This window comes from Gobius niger (genome assembly GCF_951799975.1).
Source record: "Gobius niger genome assembly, chromosome: 13".
Taxonomy (NCBI): domain Eukaryota; kingdom Metazoa; phylum Chordata; class Actinopteri; order Gobiiformes; family Gobiidae; genus Gobius; species Gobius niger.
In genome coordinates this window covers 24,350,529-24,375,539 of record NC_136864.1, presented here as the reverse complement: position 1 = coordinate 24,375,539, position 25,011 = coordinate 24,350,529, and the positions used below count along the sequence as shown (strand labels likewise).

At 42.2% G+C, this 25,011-nt stretch overlaps 1 protein-coding gene across 1 annotated transcript in view; it reads right to left on the bottom strand.

Annotated features, from left to right (window-relative positions):
- Positions 1-25,011, bottom strand: part of LOC306972496 (arf-GAP with GTPase, ANK repeat and PH domain-containing protein 3-like) — a 156,121-nt gene that overhangs the window by 51,740 nt on the left and 79,370 nt on the right. The window contains exons 4-9 of the mRNA XM_079569143.1: positions 20,314-20,399; positions 14,924-15,065; positions 14,365-14,499; positions 11,258-11,385; positions 7,863-8,018; positions 1,639-1,722 (exon numbers count right to left, since the gene is read on the bottom strand). Coding sequence (XP_079425269.1) covers positions 1,639-1,722; positions 7,863-8,018; positions 11,258-11,385; positions 14,365-14,499; positions 14,924-15,065; positions 20,314-20,399 — 731 coding nt within the window. The remainder of the gene's footprint in view (positions 1-1,638; positions 1,723-7,862; positions 8,019-11,257; positions 11,386-14,364; positions 14,500-14,923; positions 15,066-20,313; positions 20,400-25,011) is intronic.

Genomic DNA, 25,011 nt, shown 5'->3' with positions numbered 1-25,011 from the left:
CACATTGGGGCTTTGATCTCCCTGATTGTGCATTTGACTGGCCACACCACCCCACCGTCATGTGAAACCGACACCTCCACGGCCCCCCCGCCCCTCTCTAAATACAGCCACTTTAGAGACAATGACAAAAAAAGGGGGTGGGGGCGCTTCTTGTCAAAAGTTATCATGACACTTTTAACATAGTTAATAGGCCGGCACAAAGACAGTGTTTTGGATTGTCAGTAGAAAATGTTGGTCAGTAATCATGAATAATAAGCATTTCTACAGCAATGGGCAGTAGCCTGTGGTAAATGGTTCAGAAAATTACTTTTATCAATATTAACCTGTAAATATAAACGTTTTATCGCTCGAGTGTTATTCTGTCACAGCACAGATTTAAGGCTGTAAGATTATGGATATTTCTACAGTTTTTCAACAGTTTTATTTACATTTCACAACCAAATGAAAAGTGTTCACAGACAATTGAACTGGACACCGTTTGATATCTTTTAATACAATTGAAAATATGGGTTTGTACGTCCTTTCCCCCCCCTCAGCTCCCCAAAATAATTGAGAGCAAATACCCTCTGAGCGTGCGTCGCCGTAAAGTGATATTTCCTGATTGAGCCGTGGGTCTTAGAAGCGCATCGCCCTGCAATTACTCGGCCTGGACCAGATATCCTTGGCAATTTTCTTTTGAATGAGGCAAGAGAAGGTCTATTTTTTTTTTTTTTTACTCCACCTCCTCCTCCAAAGAGACATTATCTCCAGCGCGGCTCGCAGGTAAAGAGCATAATAGATATCCAGCGCGCGGACACTGACCCTTCTTCCAAGCCGCGTAATAATCAGAGTGATTGCTAATCAGCGCGTCAATTCTTCAGGTTACAGCCGGACGTTTAGAGCGAGCCTCACGCCAAGCGCTCTAATTGGACCCGGGCTTTTATACCATGTGGAGAAATGCATGAATAAAATTGCTCATCTTTCCTTTCTTTTTGTAAACCATATGGTAATATATGTTGGACTTGAACTACTCCTTCAATGTGAACAGAACGTGGATAAAACCGTTCTTAGCAAAACACGCTCTTCTAAAAGAACTGCGTCACTAATGCTACTGAATGTGATGTTATTTATTTATTTTTAAAAATAGCGTATCTATATATTTTTTTTAGAAGTAAATGTATCCTTGATTTGAGTCGCTAATTTCAAGAATTCTGTCTGGGGGCTTGTTTTTGACACTTGAATTCAGGAAAAAAAAAATCAACATTTTTTTTTTTTTCTTTTTATCGAATTCAAGTGTCAAAAACATCTTAATTTCTGAATTCATGTGTAAAAAAAGTTCTTGAAATTACAGAAATACTTACTGCTGATTGTACTTGCCCACCTAAAAAAAAGGTGATACACAGTGTTGTATAAAAAGTAAAAAAAAAACACAACTTTTTTTTTTTTTACCCTAACCTTGATGTCCCCCTCCCCATGGACAGGAAACAGATCTTACTGATCCAACACTGCCGGGAGAGTAAACTTGTGATGTGTCTCCATCTAGTGGCCACTCTGCCAGTTGGCATTACCGATACAAGTAACTTACCGTGGGACAAAAGGGGGGAAAAGGGGGAGAAAGCGAGGAGGAGGAGGAGGGTGAGGACGAGGAGGAGTGCTCACCTGTTTGATAGGAATGGCCCTCCCACTGCCTATGCTGTCTGTTTTACTGTCAACGCTCTTTGCCTGCTCACTGGCTTTCCGCGACTGCAACGAAAACAAGAGAAGTCAGTTAACCACCAGGGACAAAGCACGACAAAGCAAAAGAAAAATAAAGAAACAAAACAAAATGGTGGGGAGAGTGTGTTGGTGTGAATGCGTGAATGAGAGAGGAGAAACTGCGTGGGGGTTTGGGTAAGTCTGGGGTTGTAACGTGTGTGTGTGTGTCGAAATCTCAAATAAAATATAGAAAAGAAAAAAAAGAAAGAAAAAGAAGCTTCAAGTCAACAGACAAGCAGACCAGCGGGACCAAACGGCAGTAACATCAACGTGCAATCGAAAGAACAGAGAACAAGACCACACCGACTACATATCAACACAAGTACACACTGAGTCATGACTCCATTTTGGAAACCAATACCCGGCATATACTCCCTTTTTTTGTTTTGTTTTTACATGAGCAGTGGTTTTTTGTTTGTTTTTGTATTCGGAAAAACCCTGCAAACCACCTGTTGTTAAAGTTTACAATCATGTGCAGATAAAAGGAGAGAATACAATATTGGTTAGTTTGTCGAAGTTTTCGGCGCTGTCGGTCAAGCTGTAGAAAGAAGCTGATAGAAGGGGGAGGGAAATCAGGCAAGTTAGCGACAAAAAGAAACAACGCTTGCAGATTACACCTGTGTGGGGGGGAAAAAATGCATACGTTTGAACAAGGTCATAGAAATGCATTAGAAAATGTCCCACCCCGGCGGAAAGAAAACAAAAAACAAACAAACAAAGGGTGATATTACACAGAAGACAGACGTGATCATGATGGTCTCACTCATAACATGGGGAATGTCCACTCATCAATGAGAAGGAGGTAGAGGCGCGATTCAAAAGCAAAAGTCAGGCTGCTCTTTGTGTGTTTGTTTTTCCAACAGTTTTATTTCATAATGATGACTCGTCAGGTTTTTTTTTTCTTGTTTTTTCTTGTTTTTTTGTAGCTTCTATACAGACACCATACAAAGCAAGTCACAGGTTTCACTTCAAAATATTCAACAGGTTGAGCCAAACATTGCAGTTCCCACAAAATATAGGATGGACAGGAAAAAGGCATTATGTTTCATATAGTTCTTAATAGATAATGTTTGTATAGAGTACCATTGTAAATAAAATACAATACAAGATATACAGCGGTCTATATATATATATATTATTATTATTTTTTTCTCATCAATCCGTTCATGGTTTTAAGAAATGCGATTATGCAAGTTCATAATCTCAAACGTAAATGAGGAAGAAAAAGGAAAACTAAATAAAGAATGAATAAACAATACAACAAAACTTGGAAATAAATAGATCATTAAATAAAAAATATATATCAGTTACATTCATACAAGTCGGTGTAACAACCCATTGTCCGTTTCATTTTGTCCGAACCTTAACCCTGACTGTCTGCTCTAGTCTTTATGAAGGCCTTCATAAAATCAACCTCTTATATCGCCTACTATTCTATATAGCTCCATGTACAATACAGCATCATCATGTTCCCATTGCATTTTACACCACAGAACCGCAAATTAGGGAGAGAAGGAGAGAGAGAAAGAGAGAAAGAGAGAGAGAGAAAAGGAACAAAAATTAAAAGTGGCACCTCTAGTCCTTGAGTCCTCATTTAGGGCGGGGGGGAAAAAAGGCAGTGCGATGGAAAGGAAGGAGGAAAAAAAAGAAGAAAGGTCCTTTGGGTGTTCAAACAGTTCCAGACTTGACTGTACAGTGTGTTTCGATTATGGGGAGGGGGTTACGAATGCACGCAAGATTGAGGCGGGCGAGGGCATTTCCAAACACAAAAAAAACCCAAAAAACAAAACAACAAAAAGGAGTCCCTATGTTTCGACAGTCTACAGTGAACTTGGCCGTTTTAGTTTTTCGCAAAAAAAGAAAAAAGTCACTCACATTTGTTCCCCGCATCAAACAAACTCCTCACTAATGGCAAAGCAGCGGGACTCTTTAGCGAGATCTTTTGTTTTATTTATTCTTTTTTTTTTTTCTTTTCTTTCTTTTTTTTTTTTTTTTTTTTTACAAAACATCCTCTAATTGGGAGGGAGTTGGAAAGCCCTTTGTGCTGACGAAAGGTTGGATGCAGAGGCGGATATCTGCAAATATTGGAAAAAAAAAACAACAAACAAGAGTCAAAATCGTTTTTTCTTGGAATGTAAACAAAAGCGACGGGAAAACAAAATGGCCGACACTGATATATGCAAAGCGAGAGCAAAATGAGATGGCGTTGAGTATTAAAAAACAAAAAAAGATTTGTATTCATCAAGACTATGAGGCTTTCGACGAGGCAAAAAACGGGGACAGACACTTTCCAAATATAGTTATTGACATGGAAGCACTAGGAAGAGTGATGCGTACTGTGGCGACATCTAGTGGTCCTTTAGGGTATGGCAGTTCCGTTTTGTAATGATACATGATTACTTATGGCATTTCTAACAAAATAAGAGTTGGAATATTACAGGCCAGCTTTAACTCAAACTAAGAGTCCCATTGCCAGTGCCATGACGACAATAAAAAAAGAGAAACATCGCAAAAAAGATGAAATTGCATGTGATCTTCTGAAGTCTGTCAAAGCGTGTTGACATTAAGGCATAGTCTTTCTCCTCAAATAACGTAAAATTGACCTACATACAGGAAATCACGAAGGGGAGTAGATGCTAATTGAAAACGGACAAAGCAAAGTTGTTGAGGAAAAAAAAAAAAAAAAAGCCAGCTAAATATTTGCTGTCGTGTGGCAAAAAAAAAAAAAAAAAAGGTTGCTTCCTCTTCAAAGTGTGCTTCCTGGCTCCCTTCTTTTCTCCCCTACCCCCTTGTGGGGAAGGGTCCCTCCTCAGAACGTCATGAGCTGAAACTCCCGCTCGGCCTGCCAGTCGGGCACCCAGACCGGGTAGGTGGCGTGCTTCGGCATCTCCATGACGCGGACGGGGAGAGAAGGCTCATTTCTCTGGTGGACATGGTTAGTCACTACCTAAGCAAGGGGGGGGCAAGGGAAGGAAAGGGAGACAACAACAAGAGGGGAAGCTAGCACATAGGCTGTGGTGGTGACTGTGCGCTGTAAGGGACGCCACGCTTTTAGAAGAAAAAAAGGTGGCTCCCGACAGCGGCTAACAAGGGCAGGAGGGGAGGGAGAGAGGGGGGAGGTGAGAGCAGGGGAGACAGAGCAGGAGGACAGAGGGACACTTGCCTCATCACTAGGGATGCACAGTTGTTATTATTAGAAGGCCTTAATGTGAATAGGGCTGACTTGATCATCCAGTGAAATGGGAAAAACCAATAGGATGTTGTGTTCGCTTTGTCAAGTTCAAAACATGTGGGGCCTCTCTGTGTGGATTTCTCCCTGTGTGTGTGTAGGTTTCCTTTGGAGGCGCCAGTCTCTCGGCTGATAAAAACATGTACAAAAGGAACCCCTGTGGAGCCCGGACTCCCGTTTAAAAGAGACTCCAAATCTCATTTTAAAAGGTGCATCAAGCAGCTTTTTCTATCACTTTCTGTTCCAAAGCTATGCTCGAAAATTGGCGATGTTGGAAACGACGGGAGCATGGACCTCATGGGGTTTTCAAAAATTGCAATTTCGGAGGCTCTCCAGCAGATGGCGGACGAGGCAGCCAGGGGTTTTCTTTCTTTCTTTTTTTTAGGGTTTCTGGTAGGTTTTCTAGATGGAATGTATTCACAACCATGGACACGGATCCATCAGCAGTGAAAACCAATCAAAATCCCTAAAAAAACAATTGGTCCTCGAGAACCATAGAGGCCACCGGGCTGGAAAATAAAATTGCCAAGCTAGCCACTCATACAGCCGCTGGGACACTGAAGGGTCAAATACGCACTAATATTCACTTTTTTCCCCTCCCAACAAAAAAATGTATAATCTTACCTTTAATAACATTTTAAAAATGAAGCAAATAAAGGTTAAAAATAATGCTAACCTTTTCAAAAATACAGTTTCATCATTTTAAAAAGGTGCCTTATAGAAATCCATTCGAAGACAGCAAACACATCCTTGTTATGTCCACAGTTCCAATGTGCCACATGAATCAGTGATTACATAAAGATTATATAAGCTAATATGCTATGATTATATTTACTGACACAAGACAGTGGCTCAGATTTTCGGTCCGAATCCCGGCTCCCACAGGTGCAGACTGACACTGTGTCCTTCACCCACCTTTCCCTAATAAATGCTGCGTTTTGAGTGCGTGTTTGGCAGATTTACTTCCCACAACAGTAGTCACTCATCTTTTGAGATGAGGAGCGATGTACTTTAATCAATCTGCTTCTTTTTGGCAGTGGACGGACACGCGATTGGCCCAATGTGATAAGCCAAGGTCTGGAGGAGGAGGAGGCAACGGAAAATAACTCATTTCAGTTCGTCAAGTGAAGTTGTGGTTGCATAAGAAATTGGAAAGGTCACCGGATTTTTAGCTTTGGGACGAGTTGCAACCAAGAGTATTAAATAGTCTTAGATACAACGACAACCGGAGGGGCAAAGGTTACATAAGGTTGGTTTTAAAAAAAAAAAAAGGTGCAGGATTATGTTTGTATCTCACCAGTGGGCTGCAGTTAATGTCTGGCGCATGAGAATGAGCTGGGAATCGATCTCCCTGTGCATCCCTATTGATCTGCGCCTTAAACCTCACAAACTTTCAGAACGTCTCCGATAGCCTGAGTCAGCTTTTGCGAGTCTTTTAAAAATTTTATTCGACTTACAAACAAGCTTCCCGGCGGACTTTTATTTCTTTGATTTTGCCTTTGAGTTTTGTCTTCAGACCAGAGGGAGAGAAAGAGAAAGAGCAAGAGAGAGAGAGCGGCCTGGCTATGTGAGATTAAAAAAAAAAAAAGGCTTTGAGGCAAGGGAGCATAGGAAGGACAGAAGAGGGGAAGAGTGGGGTAAAGGAGGCACAGGCTTTTTGAAGGGTGAGGGGGAAAAAGGGGAAGGGCACAGGCTACAAGTATAAAAAAGACAAGTGTGTATCGATAAAGACGGTTTGGCAATCTGAGCGGTTAGTCGCACACATTCGGTTAAGAGCAATGGGCAAAATACAAGAGGACATTGGGTGAAGGCAGGCAGACAGGGGCAGAACATTTGGTAGTGACCAGATTGAAGGGGCATTGGGAGAAATTTGAAGGGCGTGTCTGTTCTTTCTTGGCCGTAAACTCTTTTTTTTTTTTTTTGCTTTTGCTTTTGCCTATAAACTCTGGTATGGGCGGGAGAGAGAAGCCGATTTAGGGCGCGCTGTATTGGGGGGCCGCTTGCTGCCGTCTCTGCACCGAAATAGGGATCACTGCAAAGAAAGGATCTAGTAGAAATAAGAGGGGTGGGGAGAGGGAGGGGGTCAAACATTTAGACATTGGCAAAGGGCCAAGTTTGTAAAGGGTACATCCAATTAGAAAAGGAAAAAAAAAAAAAAAAACAAGACAGAAGAAGACACTTTAGTTGCACAGTGCTTGTTTGAGAATAGATCTTTCCTGTTTTTTTGTTTTGTTTTGTTTTTTTAGGGGGATCTACAGAAAGCTCAGGACGTTTTCAAACCGCTTTCAAGTATTTCTAATTTATTATGTGGCCGTCAAATACGAAAAGCTAAATCCTACATGGAAATATGTGACACAGATGATCCTTTTCCCATCTGGGTTGTTGAGGCTTTGTCAGCAACTAAGAAACATTTAGCAGAAGGCTGAATTCATACTGTTCTATTAGGGAGGGGTTCACACGCCGAGTTGCTTTTTCTAATAAAGATAGGTGAAACCAATAACGAGAAAAAACTCTCCCTTCTAGATTTTTTTTATGAACCCAGCATGCTGCTATAAAATCGTTAGTTGCTGATGAAGCTTCCAGTGCTAAAAATAATGAAAAACAACTGCAGACCCATTCCTTTAAAACTGTGTCCATTTCACAGCTTTATTTGATTTTGTTCAGAATAATTTTTTTTTACAGAATTTGACGTCAACATAATAACATCGCAATACAAAAAAAGGGGATGAATACTTCCTGAGCCCACTGTAGCAAACTTTGATTTCTGTTTTGCCCATTGTACTGCTGTGTACTTGATGAGACTGTGAGGAGCTCCCTCTGGTGGACAGAGCGAGCCGGGGCAGCGAGCCCCTCAGTAGTGCGCGTGGGTGCTGCTTTGCATCAGATGTCTCATACTTACTGTGAAAATGTTGGAGCGGCGCTTGGACTGCTTGCGGATGGGCGTGGGCGTGTTGGAGGCGGCGATGGTCTCGATACGCATCTCCCGCTGGCTTATGCTGGGGGTGGAGGGGACGGAGGAGGAGTAGTCGCTGAACGCTCCCCCGCCGTTGGCCGCCTGGAGGGACAGTGGGGAGAGAGAGAGAGAGAGAAAGGCAGGGGTGGAGGGGGAGAGGTGGGATTACGGGGAGATCGCAGGTTATGGAAATGTTGTTTAAAGTGGTTATGTAAAGTGAGCAAAGCGAGATTTCACAAACTGGGGCTACACTATTGACTGCAATCAATCAAAATAGACTAGTCACAATTATTTAGATGCAAAAGCAGCATTATTTCAATAACTGTACAATACCCAATATCTAAAAGGTAATGTACGTATTGTAGATAAGATGACTTATTTCAAAGTTTGGGGGGGGGGAAAGTGCGCAGGGAACTAGATCTAGATATTATAACGTAAATCTCAAATCAAGTTGCATAGATACAGACGGCATCTCGTCATAGAAGGGGGCGTGGCATCGCCGAGGGGGAAAATAGAATCTTTAGAGAAACACAATTTTCCCTCTTTTTAGCCATTTTCTGATGGAATATGAACTTATTTATCACATAAATAAAGTCAAATGTAAATCGGGCCCATATGGATATTTTCTCACAGCAGATTGTTCAGTAGAAGTGAGAAAACGGCAGTTGTAGCAAGCGCTAGCTGACCGTTAGCATTAGCCCGATGCTAACATTGAAGTTGAACCACTTTGCTCCTCCCCATGTCTTTGTTTCTTTATTTAGTAGAAACTATATTCATAATTCAGCGTTTGTTACAGTAGTTTTTGAATAATTAGAGAAAGTTTAGATTTTTTTTTTCCCCCTTAACTGTTTTCAAAAATGACCATATATGGGCGATTCCAGAGATGCCGTCTGTATCTATTACACAACCTGCAAGGAACAAAGATGTAAAATTTGAGGTCCATTGTTCTTGGCACAGTAACATGCAATAAATTACACACTCTATATAAAGCGCATAGCAAGATTTTTTTTTCCAGCATCAAAGAACGCCTTAACTTGAAACAGTAAGGCTATATTTAGAAAGGACTTTGACATAACGTTGATCAAAACACAATGAAGGTCGGTATCAGAGCTTGGGTTAAATCAACTCTGTATTCTTACATTTTAATTTACTTGTCTGTAAGTGGATTTTGTCACATTCTGTTGCAGAAGACACTTTGAAATGAAGCTTAAATCTAGGGGATTACACAGCAGCTCCGTTTCTGAATGCCAACAGTGTAAATGAAAAGCAGACAATATTGATGCTGAAATCGTGATGTCAGTTCGAGTTACATTGAATTCCTCTCTAGAAATCTTTTCTTCATTTCGCTTATGATGAAACAAGTTGTAATAATATATCCCTTCCAGCGGCTTACAATACTGTATATCCTTCCTCGGCCTATTGCATGGTGCAGAAGTGTTAAGAAATGGGTTACTTGGAGATTTTTTTTTTGGACAGCTGACAATTATTTTTCATTGACAGCAGCGATATTTAGGATCAATTTCAAACACCAATTCAAATGTCTGTTCGACTTTCCGTTTCTGTATAAACTACACACTACAATCAAAATAAGCCTAACTTAAAGGAATAGGCCACCGTTTTTACATACTAAGACATGTTCTTACCTCACTTTAAACGTGTTAATATATCCCCGTCTGGTCTTTGTCCGTGCGCTCTGTCACGCAAACGGAGCACATACGCAGCCTCTCCCACATGTCACATAGCTCCAAAAAAGCTCACGATAGAAGCTACCAAGCTCTTCCACGTGTTCCCTATTTAAATAAAGTTACGTGAAGTGTTTTCATGCGAAGTATATTTACACAGAAATGTAACATGTCGATTTTATAAGCAAATAAAAAGGGGGACTATATTGTGAGGCGTAATGATACGAGGAGCACAGCGTCCGCGTAGTAACTCCTAAAGACTTCCCCCGCTCACTTCCGTCAATAACCTTTAGGAGTTACTGCGCGGACGTTTTACTCCTCGTATCATTACGCCTCACAATATAGTACCCCTTTTTATCTGCTTATAAAATCGACATGCTACATTTCTGTGTAAATATACTTCGCATGAAAACACTTCACGTAACTTTATTTAAATAGGGAACACGTGGAAGAGCTTGGTAGCTTCTATCGTGAGCTTTTTTGGAGCTATGTGACATATGGGAGAGGCTGCGTATGTGCTCCGTTTGCCTGGCAGAGCGCACGGACAAAGACCAGACGGGGATATATTAACCCGGCTAAAGTGAGGTAAGAGCATATCTTAGTATGTAAAAACGGTGGCCTATTCCTTTAAAGCAGTGCTATGTAACTCTTATCCCTAGAGGCCATAAGCGCCACTGCAGGTGTCGTAGCAAGTTGCGATTTTTGAACTTTGAATTGTCCGTGAGAGTAAATACTACACTGACAGAAACATTTTTTCACTCAAACTTAGCTGTAAATACTATTTAAAGTGATGTTAGCCTGCAGTTAGCTTTGCCCGTTAGCCTGTTAGCTTTTTCTTCATGATTCTATTAGTGTGTATTGGTTGCTCCGGTCCGGTGGCAGTCAAGTTGCAAGTGTGGTTTTCTGGCCAGAGACACCAGGGGGAGATGAAAGACTCTCCGATCATCCCATTAACACTTGTATTACCCCCAGAGGGACTACGAAAAGGATTTTTTAAGGTAAACAAGTTACTTAGTACTGCTTTAAGGAGAGTAGATGCAAGTTGGTCATTTAACACTCACTACTGTCACCTCAGGTCTTGCGCGTAACTGCAATCTAAGCAATTAAGCTCGTGCATGACGGCACTTTGGACCCGAAGTTATAACGTTTTGAGTGACAGTGCAGGATTTTAGAGGCAGTTGTGGTGAACCGGTCTGGCCTCATTCTACACATTAGGACATTGCTGGAAAATACTTAATTTAAACATTGTTAAACTCCGTATGTTTAAACATGTTAAAACTAAGTATTTTCCTCCCCCTACATGTTTCAACAATGTCCTAAGGTGTAGAATGAGGCCAGACCTGTTCACCACAACTGCCTCTACAATTCTGCACTGTCACTCAAAAGGGTGTTAATTCGGGTCAGAAGTGCCGTCATGCACAAGCTTAATATAGAAGGTGCAGTTACACATAAGACCTGAGGTGGCAGTAGTGAGTATAAAATGGCTAACTTGCATCTAGCCCCTTTAAGGGCACATTCCAGCTAAACCTACTTTCTTCCTTCTTCTGACTGATTCATGCACAAGTGAGTTTTCCTGTGCATTCGGTCTCCTCGAAACGCTCGCACCCAACTGTGGATGTAACAAGGTGGTGCTTCGCAGAGCAAACATATGAAACGTACCTGGTTAATGTGAACAGAGGGAAGGGACGCCGTGGGAACTGACGAGTGGCTGGGGGAGTTGGGGAGGGATTTACACGGCCCGATGGACAGCTGCTGTTTTTTCCTCATGGCCACGACCTTCTGGGCGACTGCAACAGAGAGAGGCGAGGGTTCAGCACGGAACGACGGCCGTTCGATTGCGGCTTGAGTCATAACAGAGTCCTCAGAGTGACAGCTCGTTATATAACTTTTATTTTTTTTAGCGCTGACAAGTCCAGTAGATGCCGCCTTGGAAATAAAAGCGACGGCATCGTCTCGAACAATGGCGGCTTTTTATTGAAAGAAACACATCGCAACAGAAAGAGATTCAAGAATTTACATTTAAATGAAATGAAATGTTTGTTTTTTTTCTCTGCGCTAATATTCAAGTAATTCAAGTCCTGACAGCGTGCCAAAGACTTTAAAGTTTCATACTGCACAAATCAAAAGAAGACATTTCTCCCACAGGCCTAATTAGACAATCCACCTGCATTAATGAGGAAGGATACGCTAGTTCCATAGAGACACAAGGCATTCCATGAAAGCAAGAGTCTGTTTGACCAAATGTTTTTCCTACTGAACTAGGAACATTAATGATGAGACACTGCACCCAAGTAGGGAAAAAAATAATCATTTAGAGATATCAATTAATAAATAATGGATAGGTTTAAATTTGCCGGTCAAAGCTGAATAAATCAGGATAGACCAAACATTTGGAGCTACTAAAGTGGAGATATTGTTGCAGGAGTGTAAAGAAAATCTAATTTTCAGAAAACAAGTCAAAAGTTTTGTAATGTCTGCGCATGCAACTTAATATCGTCCCCTCTTTTACATCTCAAAAAGGAAATGACCATATTTGGATCACAGCGTCATCTCGGTCGCCTTTAGTATTACACATATGTCAATATTTCAGAATGAATAAGCGTGGGAAAGTTGAAGGAGCACAGTGACATTAAAACTAAGATGTTAAAGCTACACTACCTGAAACAGACTGTGACAGTTGTAAGCAGTTAAATCTCTCACTTGTTGCCTAAATGGGTTTCTAGCTCTAACACTCTGCCCCACATCACGATTGTTCACTTGAATTAAGGGGGAAAACAAGCTAAAGATCTCGACATTGACCACTGTGTGAAAAATCGATATTTTCCCCTGTCGTGTCTCGCCTTAAAAGGATATTTCAGGATTTTTGACATAGGGCCTCATTGCCTAGTTATCCAAAGTGAAATCAGAAATCAGCAACACTGGAAAACTAGGAAATGAGGCCCTATGTCAAAAAATCTGAAATATCCCTTTAAAGAGGATAACTCTTATTAATCCCTACCTTAACCGAGTGCATTTTCTCCAGACTAGCTTTACCTAAATCTAAAATGTTACAGCCTAAAGGCCAGTGTAACGCCTCATTTTTTCACGTTCTTTTTCATTTAATTTTTGTCACTTTTTTATTGCCTTCTTGTCACTTTTTTGCCGTTTTGTCACTTTCATGTCACTTTTTTGTTGAGCTTGTGTCACTTTTTTGCTGCACTTTTCATCTCACGCTGTTTTTTTAATCATTCTTTTTACGCAATTTTTTTCATGAAGCTTTAAATGTGGGCAAAGCACAGCGGGAGACAATGTGCCTGATTCAGGTGAGGTTAAATGATTGGTAAAAGAATAAAAGCAGAGAAACAGGATACACTCATATTTTATATTTAGGTCGCTATTGTGAACGACAACTGTCATTCAGTTATTCCCCAGCAGATGGCGCCTCTATTTTCAAGTCAGGTAATAAGACACTGCAGTCTAGCTCTTACACATCTCTCCAGGTAAGTGGCTTCATTTTAAGAGCTGTAATCAAATGCAATAACACAACTATCTATAGCGTAGACTGCATAGCCCAATTTGAGACATCGACTTCCCGCACTTTCCATGAAACCTGTCATTTACTCGACACCGTCACGTTTTGAAGACCGAGGTGGGCCAGAAATTACAAGCGAAGAAGGGGGGAGGACAAAAAAAAAGCGGTATTTTGAAGCTCTTCTGACAGTTGAGACCGTAGCACGTATAGAAGGGGAGGAGAGAGTGATGCCGAGTGTTCCCACAGACAGCCAATGCGCCTTCATCTCCTTTAATTACTTCAAATTGGGCTTGGGGAAGCAATTAAGGCAGGGGAGGAAGACATCAACAGAGGAAGTGTAGAGCCAGGATATTCTGATGTTTCTGAAGGGATGACAGGCGTTCAAAGGCGCTGCGGGGAATAACGACAGCTTCAAGACTCGAGCGCAGGCACGGGGGGAAAGTTTGAGTTTGTCGACTTTGTTGATGGCATTAAAGCAAAAACAGAAAGAAAAAAAAACAGAAAAATACCGCTCATACACAAATTAACTCTGGCTGTGTTGATAGCCAAAGGCATTTTTTTCCTTTTTTGTTTTTTTTTACTAATTGTTTGGCACTGTATAAACTTAGTTGATGAAAATAAACGTAGAGAATCGCACAAATAGGTATTGGCGGCACGGACGGCACACGACAATTGCCTGCTGATTGTTTGGCCCTGGAATCGAAAAGCCAAAAAATTTAGACACAGACACTGATGAGCAACATAAAAGGCAATTCTTTCACGATCAGTCGTTTGGCATTACCACATCACAAACACTCTTTATACTTTGGTAAGCTGGATATGGAGGAAAATATCTTAACTTGTGGGAATGCTCACAATGTTATCACAATGTTGTTTTTGGCCTGCGGACTTTCGTTTACTTTATATCAACTAAGACAATTTGGCATGAAAAAGGGTGAAGAGTGCGGAGAGACATTTAGTATACTTTTGGGGCAAGTACTCGAACCCACAACACTGAAGAAGACTTTTCCCTTGCCCATGCCCCACCCCTGTTCTTAAGAAATGATCAGACAATCCATAGTGCCAAACCCAGGAGATTTCATTTTAAGACTCTCTTTATATCACAATCTCACTGATATTTTCACATCCCTCATTCATGTTTACTCCCTCGGCTGTAAATTCCGAACATCATCCCCGCGTAAATCCTCTTTAACACGACTAGCGGGAGCAGATTCGGCTCCTTGTGAAGCGTAAATCCCACTGCGGCCTTCCTCACCGTCCTGGAACACTCTCTCCACGTTGAGGCCGTAGGTGGAGCAGGTCTCGTAGTACGTGCATCGCTTCAGGTCATTGGACAGCTTTCTGGCTCTGGAGTCGTCAATCACTCTGGGGTTGGCTGCGCTGATCGCATCTGAGGGGAAAACAAACAAACAAAAGAACTGTTCACTTTGAGGAATAAAACTCAAGAGGCTATTAGCTATGTCAGCTTAACAAGGTTTTCGGTTCCAAAGATAATGTCCTAATTAGAGTCAACAGTGGAGAGCAGTGTTGTGGTCAGGATATTAGAATGGTAGTGTAGCTTTGAACAATTCTGTGAGTGACTGGGAAACTGTACAAACCCGGGACACTAACCACTGCGTCACTTAGTAATTTAATGCAGCGAAATCCGTATTCAATCACAAAATATGTGAAACCACCTCTTTAACTTGAAACAGTTGCTGTATTTGACATTTCTATCTTGCAGTTCCCATACTCTCATCAAACACCCTCCTTGGTTTCGCGCTTGTGCATTTTGATATTGTTTCTCGAAGCTGTAATATCCTGAAAGTAAAGACCTTGCGTCCCGACGAGCACCATGGGGACCTCAGCTGTGTTCCTGTAGCTCGACAGTCGCAGAAAGTAATTGTAGACGGTCTGAAAGCTGATCTCATCCTCCAGGCTGAAGACGAACACCACGGCATCCACCCAGGCGGCGAACTGTGGACAGAGCACACGGGGAGCGGCGGGATTACGGACACTGCAGCTCATTCCGCCCAATGGGTTTAAAATAAGACATTTCAAAAGCATTCTGTTGGAAATGTGGCGACCTGTGAAGGACAAGGACCTCTGCAAGCTAATCTTTTGGTCATGTAACATTTTATACAGCACCCAAAAAGCTAGCTACTTAAGTGTTGAGGCTTTGTCAGCAACTAAGAAACTTTTAGCAGAAGGCTGTACCTATATTCTAGTAAGGAAGGGGGTTCACAGGTCCAAATAAATGATAGGTGGAACAAATAACGAGATTTGTTATAAACCCAGCATGCTACTATAAAATCGTTGGTTGCTGAGGAAGCTTCCCGTACTAAAAATAATGAAAAACCTTAAAGAGAACTACCATCCATTCCTTTAAAACTGTTAAGTAAAGTCCATTCCACAGTTCATTTAAGCCTGCGTATAGATTTTGTTTAAATTTTTACAGTATTATAAGTCAACGCAATAACATAGGAAGACCAAAAAGGGTATGAATGGTTCCTGATCCCGCTGTGGCAAACTTTGTGGAATTGCAGTGACTAGTTCGGAAAACGTCAATCTACTCCTTTAGGGGAACTGTGACAATGCATGCAATGTTCTTTTTTGCCTGTGTAATAAACAAATAAACGCGACTACCTTTGCAAATATAACATCAAGTGCAATGGTGAAATATGCTTCTTACTGACTTTTACCAAAATAAGTCTGATGACTAAATGGGGGGTAATAGTAGAGTTTGTTAATAAAAAGTAGTTGATAAAACGCTTTCTTATACCACCTTATTTTTTTTTGTAATGTAGTGCAATAAAAAACATCTCCGTCAAACTGTTAAGATTGGTTTACTCCGAGTGTCTGCCTAGTATTTATCTTACAGCCTGCACTTCCCCTTCTCGACACAAGGGGGCAGTGCGGCCACAGCTACCGCGGCTCGCGCTCGCACCAGGTGGATCGACAATGAATGATTCCACGACCGCTAAAATAATATCGCTCCAGCCCCCACTGCGATCATCATTTCTGCATTTGCTGCGTCACAGAAAGCACCGGTCGTTAATAATTCGCCACAGTTTATGAGCGAGCGCGCGGAGGACTCCCGCGAGCGAGGGGCATCAATTCTAATCACCATCAATAACGCGGATCATAACAACCGGGTCGTACTTTGTGTGGAGTAAAAAAAATAAAATTAAAAAAAAAAAATAGCAACCGGTGAAATTTTCAGGGCGTTTGCCTCTCCTACCTCCCCCGTCCATTTACCTTTTGTCTCACCACGGCCCCTATAGGGATTGAGCGGTAAAATCGAGCCTCTGGGCCACAACTCTGCTCAGCTTGGCCCTGTGAGTGGGCGGATAATGGAGGCCTTTAATTATGCTACTAATTACCCACGCAGCCGACAACCGAGCCGAACTCATTTCTATTCCCCCGATATAACCGCGCGCTTTGCCAACTCAGGTATGTATAGCATGTAGTCGCTAACAATACACCGCGAGGTAAGATCTCAAACATGGCCGTGATGCGAGATTATGAATGAAACTGCAAGCCGTGCTCAGGCATGGTTAATTCAATGTCGAGGGGTATTTGTGTGCTGCATTTGACCCATCCTACCCAAGATCCCATCAGAATATTGAATCCTCTTTTTTATTATTATTATCTTGGCATACTTTTTCATTCACTGCCTGTACAATATAAGTTTCAATAGGGCCACTTCATTTCAAGTAGTTCCACCCTGAGCTGGCTGTTATGTCTTTTTAAAGGAATAGGCCACCGTTTTTACATACTGAGATATGTTCTTACCTTAGCTTTGACGAGTTCTTGCCTTTAGTCACGTAAACACAGCGCAGACGGCGTTAGCATTTAGCCTCTCCCTCTCCTCTATAGCTCCAAAACAGGTCAAGATAGAAGCTACCAAGCTCTTCCACGTTTTCCCCATTTAAATATGGTTACGTGAAGTGTTCCGCTACAAAGTATAATTATACAAAATTATTATACGGCTCTTCACAACGTAAGTAGAACGCTCCGTTGATTTGAATGGGATTTCCCAACGTTCTACCGGTCATTATTTTCTGATAAAGGACCTCTGAAAAAAATAATGACCGCTGCCCATGGCAACGGAGTTCGAAGTCTTTCATATCACTCCGCAAGTAGTCCGGTCAATTGTCCTAACTGAAAAAAATCAGCGACGAGCTTTCAGCGACACCCTGCGGTCGAAAAAATGAGTGACTTTGAAGTGAATTTTAATATTTATGGCGAGTACGGGGATTTTGAGCACTGGTGGGAGGCCGAATGCAACAATTCGCCGTCTCCAAAACATAAAAGAAGAAACCAAGAAGAACAGGAGGAGAAGACCAGTAAGCGCCATAAACCTCTAACAGCTAACGAGATTAATGAAATTGAGGAAAACCGACACGAGAAAAGTACCAAAAACAGTACAGTTTGGGCTATGAAAGTCTTCCGTGATTGGGTAAAAGAGACCCAAAACACGTCTGTTGCCGAAGATGCAGACGGGTTGAACGAATTATTACGATCATTTTACCCATCCGTGAGAAACAGCGCCGGAGATGTCTACTCTGTGGCGAGCTACACTGCTCTGCGTTGCGGAATAAGCCGCTATTACAGCCATTTCAACATCCTCAAAAACCCGCTATTCAATTCCAGCAACAATGTTTACACGTCGGTCTTAAAGGCACATCGCAAGAGTGGCAAAGACACCAGCCAGCATCATCCGCCCATCTCCAGCGCTGATTTAAAGAAGATCAAGGATTCAGGGGTCCTCTCTACAAGCACAGCCATCGGCCTTGTAAGAAAAGTATGGTTTGATGTCCAGTTACACCTTGCACGTAGAGGAAGGGAGGGTAACCGAGACCTAACACGGGAGTCTTTCCAATTAAAACGAGATGAAAATGGAAAAGAATACATCACATTATCCCACAATGCAGAAACGAAAAATCACAAAGATCCCAGGGATCCGATGCAACAGATGTATCGCGGGAGCATTTTTGCTGAGCCAACCAACCCAAATTGCCCAGTTTCAAGTTTTAAAAAGTATCTTTCCCATTGCCCACCGGATGCCGCTCCCTTCTACCTACACCCTCTGAGAAAGCCACAGGATGCCCTCAACCAGCAGAACATCTGGTATTCCAGGGAGCCCATGGGACACAATGCACTGGGAAAAATGATGCCAAACATCAGCAAGGCAGCTGCACTTTCGACGCGCTACACCAACCACAGCCTGCGCAGTACAGCTGTGCAGCTTCTGTCAAAAGCCGGCCTGCAAACCAGGGAGATCATGACGGTTACCGGACACAGATGCGAGACCAGCCTGAAGAGCTACTGGGCTCCCACAACATCCGACCGGGAGAAGTGGAGCCAGATCCTTTCTGGTGAGTTGCTAACGCTATTGCCTAATGCATTTTTCCGATCTAGCTAGCCTATTCAGCATGGTATATGCTCTGTTTCCAGATGCGCCTGCCACTATCTCTGTCCCTGTCCCTGCGAGAGAAGTTGGGGGAATCGCTCGTGAAGTTAGCGAGAGTGCGACTTTCACCATACCCCGAGATGCACCACCATTCCTCCTCTCCAACTGCACCTTCAATGGGAACGTCCAGTTTAACATCAATAAATAGCTAGCCTCGCTGCTACTAGCTACACTGCCTGGAATCACAACCAACGTTGCCAAGCAACGCGCAAACTTTTGGGAACTATTTTATGTGCCGCGGAATGCGCGGAAATCATTAAATAATCTTTTGGCCATCCTAAAAGTGCATGAAGTTTATTTTGTGTGTGTTTAGTTGGCAAATGGCCGTATAATTCAGGGCGAAACCAGACCCCTCCGCTTCGCGTCGGGGTCCGGTTCGCCCTGTCGGTGCTTATTTTCCCGATAATGACCAGCGTTCTATACATTATCCCTTACTTAAACAATGTGGATTTTCTAAGCGGATAAAAGAGGGAACTATATTGTAAGGCCAGGAGTAGTTTGGCATCCGCACAGTAAAGTGAAGATTACTGCGTGGATTTCAAACTACTCCTGGTATTATTACGCCTTACAATATAGTTCCCTCTTTTATCCGCTTAGAAAATCCATATTGTTTAATTTTGTGTAATTATACTTTGTAGTGGAACACTTGACGTAACCATATTTAAATAGGGAAAACGTGGAAGAGCTCGGTAGCTTCTATCTTGACCTGTTTTGGAGCTATAGTGGAGAGAGGGAGAGGCTAAATGCTAACGCCGTCTGCGCTGTGTTTACGTGACTGAAGGCACGCGTGAAGACCAGACAGGTCCTAAAGAACTCGTCAAAGCTAAGGTAAGAACATATCTCAGTATGTTAAAACGGTGGCCTATTCCTTTAAGTGTTATTATATATATGAGTATTATACATATTTGAAATTGCGATTCGTTTAGGCCTCTGTCAATGTTAGTCCCCCTCATACAGTCTTCACAAAGCACCACACTTGGTTTCACCTTCTTTAAAAAGTGATAGCGATGACTGTTATACTTTAAAAAGTAGAGTAAAGTGAAGTGCTTTTTTTTGTCACTATACAACTGTACAACATCTGCGTGCAAACATTTTGGATGAAAGCAAAAATAATTCTACAATGCACTTTTTTTTTCTTCACATTTTGTTGCATTTTTACTTTAGTCCACTATAACTCCAGATCGTGTAGCCGGTATTATGCACAAAGCCGTATACATCATTATCTCTAGCCTCACGCTCCATTGTTTGCTTATCGATTCTATCAGCTGCATGTAAAGTTTTGAAAGTTCCACTTAATTATGATTCCTATTAGTATATTAGCAAAAGGCTTATAGGCAATACCAGGCACGTGGAGGAGCTGCAAGAAAGAGCAGGAAAAAACAGCTGTTATATTTTACGCCAGTATTATCTTTACAAGGAATAATATAGCTGCCTCTAACCATATCCTCGGCATCCTCCTTTCACGAGTTTATGTCGCCTTTCACTGCGTCCATAAATCTTCTCTTAGGTCGAACAAACTCCTGTCTGGCAGGCAGCAGCTCTAACCTCGCCGTCCTTTTTTACAGATGTACTTCCCTCGGCTTTGTACTTGTCCAAAGCGTTTCGGTCTGAGTTTATCTCCGAAAACATCCCCCATAAGCTGTCCGTCTGATGCACGAGTTCTTAATCCCATCCATCCCGGCGACTTCCAAATAAACTAACCGCCCAGCTGCAGCACCGACCCAAAAAACCAGGATGCACAGAACTCACCTGTAATTCCGGTGGCCCTCCCTCATCTCTGATCAGAAGAAGGTAGCTCTGTCCGTCCACAACTATTTCCTTCTTGAAGCGCCCACCTGTGGAAAAAGACATATTTCACATTTATAATTCAATTCAATCAAACTTCAGAGCGATAACCTCTTTCATGGAGCGATTGTGACTGCAGAGATGGGGCGTAAAATGTATTTATGTCCCATCGGTTGGTGCTGAAATAGCGGAAGGCCCATTACGGTACCAAGGAAAAAAACAATGGATTTCTCCCCAAATTCAATATAAAACACAGCTTGACGTGACTCGTAAAAGTTTGTGAAGGTGGGGGAAGTTTAAGAACAGCGTCAGTCTTGGTCTCCCAAAAGTGACTCTGAGATGTATACGTCAACAGGAACGCAGGGTCGCTTTGGAGCCAATTACGTGGGCGAGAAATTGCCATTTAGCGCATCTAGCGCACAGCTGCTGAGGGAAACAGTTCGGCGGTGCGACTGTCACGCGTCCTGGGGAGATGCCGGGTTCACTGGAGGAACGCAAGCAGGTGCAATGAGCGCTTTATCCGCAGCAATCAAAGCAAGAAAAATGGATGGATTCATTCAGAAGGTCAGCAGGAGGGGCAATGAGGGATGAGTCACCGAGAGGGTACGGATACGTTATCATTGAGTGCTTAAAGGTTACTGGCCTCCAATGTAACTTAGTTGAACTACTCAAGGGAATGAAGCATGAATAATATTGAATCAACCCTAAGCCCAAACCGATTGATCACCATCTCGCCTTATAGTAGCAACAGTACAGTTTTCTAAATGGATTCTCTTTGCGTCGATTCAGATTTAATGTGGCTTCAGAAAGTTCAATTCCCCTTTGATTTCAAAGCAGCAGCAGCTGGATTCTAAATGTGATGAAGTTCACTTAGATTTCTACACTTGTTTTCTGTTGTAAGGTATTTAGTGTGGAAATTTAGCACTAAAAGTTAACTTTCTGAGGACATTGGTATTGTGTTAATATGTTGGGTATATTTTATACGCAATAATCTCACAGCACTATTATATTGCTATATATATATATATATAGGAAGAAATGGGACTTGTTTTGTATATTCCTTGTTATGAGGATGACAGCATAAAAAATCTGCAGTGGTTTTACAGTACTGTAGTTAAAAATGTATTGGTATCTTTGAAGTCAGGAAATAATATGCAATATACTTATTTATCCATCCATCCATCCATCCATGCATCCATGCATCCATTTTCTTCCACTTTTCCGTTGCCAGGTCGTCACATTGCCCTTATGGCTCCTCCTGCAGATGGTGGGTCCACAGAAGGACGACCTCATGATTCTAACCAGGCCTGTTGGTCTCTCATAAGGGGCTTCTGAACCGCTCTTTGTCTGACCCGTTACCTCGGACCAAATTCTCCATGGGAGATCCTACCAGGGGCACAACACCCCCGACAACAGAGTCCCCAGGATCATTCGGGTGCTCAAACCCCTCTACCACGTTAAGGTGGCGGTTCCAGGAAGGGATACTCAATCAATACTGCCAAAATGTGAGATAGTGAATAATTGGGAGGGAACACAAGACTCTGGAGAAGAGCTCTAAATGGGCTCTGTGCAGAGAATAGCATAACGACTGTTTCCTGTCTGTTTTATTCTTATGGAGGGTCTTGCTGAAAAAGATTTTAACAGAATAAGAAAAACTGTTGGATAATCACTTACAACATGTCATAAGTTTCTATTTTCCTTTTTGTCATAGTTGCATAATGAGAATACACACTATTGCGGTGATGGAGCGGTTAGCAGTTAGCACTCTTGCCTCAAAGCAAGAAGGTTACCGTTCAATTCCTGTATGTTCCCCCCCATTGCGTCTAGATTTCGTCCATGTGCTCTGATTTCCCCTACCAGTAAAACATGTACATTAGGCCTGATGAACCAGAGTGGTAATTAGCTCATAGCTGCTACCCAGTGTGTACATGTCTCATGTGTGTTCATTACCAGCACTGCCCCAACCAAATAATTGCACACATTTTTTCTATTTTTAAATCAAACTGCCTGCACCTGCTGTAATGAGTACATTTCTCTACTGTGAGATTAATAAAGTCTTATCTTATCTTAAATAAACACAATGAAGATAAAATTGTTCAGGCAAAGCAAATCTTTCCACGGTAGAGACAACATTGCGTAACTTGGTTATGTTTTCATGAACTATATATAAAGCATACGGCGCTCCTTGGAAGAAAGATGTTGGCTGTCACATGAAAACGCAATGCGGGGTTAAAAAGGTTCAATTCTTTCTAATTCCTTAGATTATGCAAATGCATTAAGCTCAAAAAAAGTCTAAGAAATTTAATTAGGTGTCAAACTATCTCAGAAACTTATCCAGCACTTTCCACAGGACGGAGACCGAGAGGCCGGCGGTTAGACCCCATGCAAGTCTTCATCCTTCATTCACTTCTTGTCATATGCTAACACATCTTCCTTGCCTCTGGCCTAGTGAGCAGCAGATAAAGCAGACACCAATGGCAGAGGCAGACATTAAATTAGATTTTGCATATCATTTGAATGGCTTGCGATCCTGCAGAGATTAAAAACATTCAGATGAGAAAGTCGCAGGGCTACAGATGTCCCTGGGAGTGAGCGCACTGCCTTATGAATACAGAAATATGCAGAAAGCAATTGGGCTAAATTGAATAATGCACACATTTGGAAAAAAAAAAAGGTCCCGGGAACGATCATGAATTGTCGGAGTGTGTTTATGCAGAAGACCTCGGTGTGCACAGAGGAAGGTGCGGCGGATATTGCCTGTGATTTTCCCAGTTTCACAACACTCGCTGGAGTCAAGGTCTGATCATTATTAGATAACGCAGCGTCGGAAACATCACTTTTAAATGTAAGATTGGGTTCCCAGCATGTAAGATTAACATCGGCAGCTTACAATCTGAAGCAATTTATTTTGCAGCCACGGCACCTGTTGTTTGGCAGTCTGTTAAAACAGCGCCATCGAAATTCCGCAGGCAGTTCTTAACTTCCAAGACACAAGTCAATTTAGCAAAGAACAGACAAAGTACTGCTGGAGATCTAGTCACTAATTCTTTTAGATTTAACATTCAGTTGGAAGATGATCTACCTTTTTTATCATCATATTTGTTGGGACCTGTGGATTAGTAGGTGACCACTTGACCACTGAGCCACTGCCCCACACTCTTGAGTATATGTCAACATTTTGAATAGATTAAAATAATAAATAAAGCAAGGCTATCACACACAGAGCTGAATGATTATTACAAAAAAATGCCCAACTATGATTTCTCTGATACGAGCGTCTAGTATTCACTTTGGGCTGGGCGATATGGTGATGAAAATTAAATTGCAATCCAATCCGTGTGAGAATCAGCTGCATTCATGATAGCGTGATTCTGTGGTTAAAAGTGTTAAATATGTAGCGACGTTAAGCTCATAGAGACAGAGCACCAGATTGTAGACAAATTGCTAGTTTGCATCCGTAGTCCCTGGATACAAAATATCCCTCTATACTGTCCTCCACTCGTTCAGGAACAGCCACAAACGTCATGTTCAAAGCTGCTGTTGGGGGAAAAGAAAGAGGGAAAAGAACAATGGCCGCTGGCTGCTCTGCTTTATGCCCACGACACCGGAGGCCGCCATTGCTGTAGTACCTCCATATCGCCGCTAATGCCCCATTGAAAAGCATTGGAGTTTAGACACCTTAAAAACAACTTTAACGCCTGGTTTCAATTTTTTCAATAGACTAGGCTAGATATTCCTCCTGAGATAACGCTGGGTTAGTCACAATTTAAGAAACCAGGCTGGTTTTCGTAAGAAGAATTTTAGAAATCTCGTACTTAATGAGGGTCGGACTGTTAGCATTGGAGCAGCGCGAGCTACATGTCACGCAAGGGCCGAGTCTACAGTGAAGATCCCGCCCGTATGCCCTTTTTAGGAACATGCTTCGTCAGAGCTGGGGAGGGGGAGTCTGTAAATCCGCCATGAATTCCCCCATGACCGTAGTCATTATGGTCAACGGGGAGAAGTGAGGAGAAGCTGTCCATTTATATATACAGTCTATGGAAAAGAACTACTCTCTCACAGAGACACAGAGCGGAAAAAAAGTGGTTCTATGGCCCAGATTTGTCCATGTAACAGGGGATGCTAACCATAATGCTGCTAACATTAGCTTCATGCTAACGGCAAGTATCAAGTACCGGTTTTTCATTTCACCTTATTCCGCCCTGCCCACTTTTGCCACTTTTTGCGTTGTCTCGGCACTTCCGCTGTCCTGACACTTCCGGTCGAGCACGAAGCCCGTTCATTTAAACGGAGAACGAGGGAAAATATTCTCCGCTCAAATCTGATGTTTAGTCGTTTGATTTGTGAAAAATGGCCAATGTTCATTTGCACCAACAAGTCAACACAGCATCGCTTCTCTGCGCGACCGAAAAACGGCTTTGTTTTCGTGTAGTGACTGATTTTATGTGGACTTCTCCAGCCCCGTGTTAAAAGATAGGAGAAAATGGGCGGGCGCAATTCATGGCGGCGCCCACGCGAGCCTCCGGAATAAGGTGAATAGTTACGTCTTAAAAAGGCAACATCAAGATGCTGACTGTACAGAATCGTGATAAAAGTGAAATAATCTATAAATATATTATGCTTTAGAACATGTTTGTAGAGATCTGAAATGCACTTCTAATG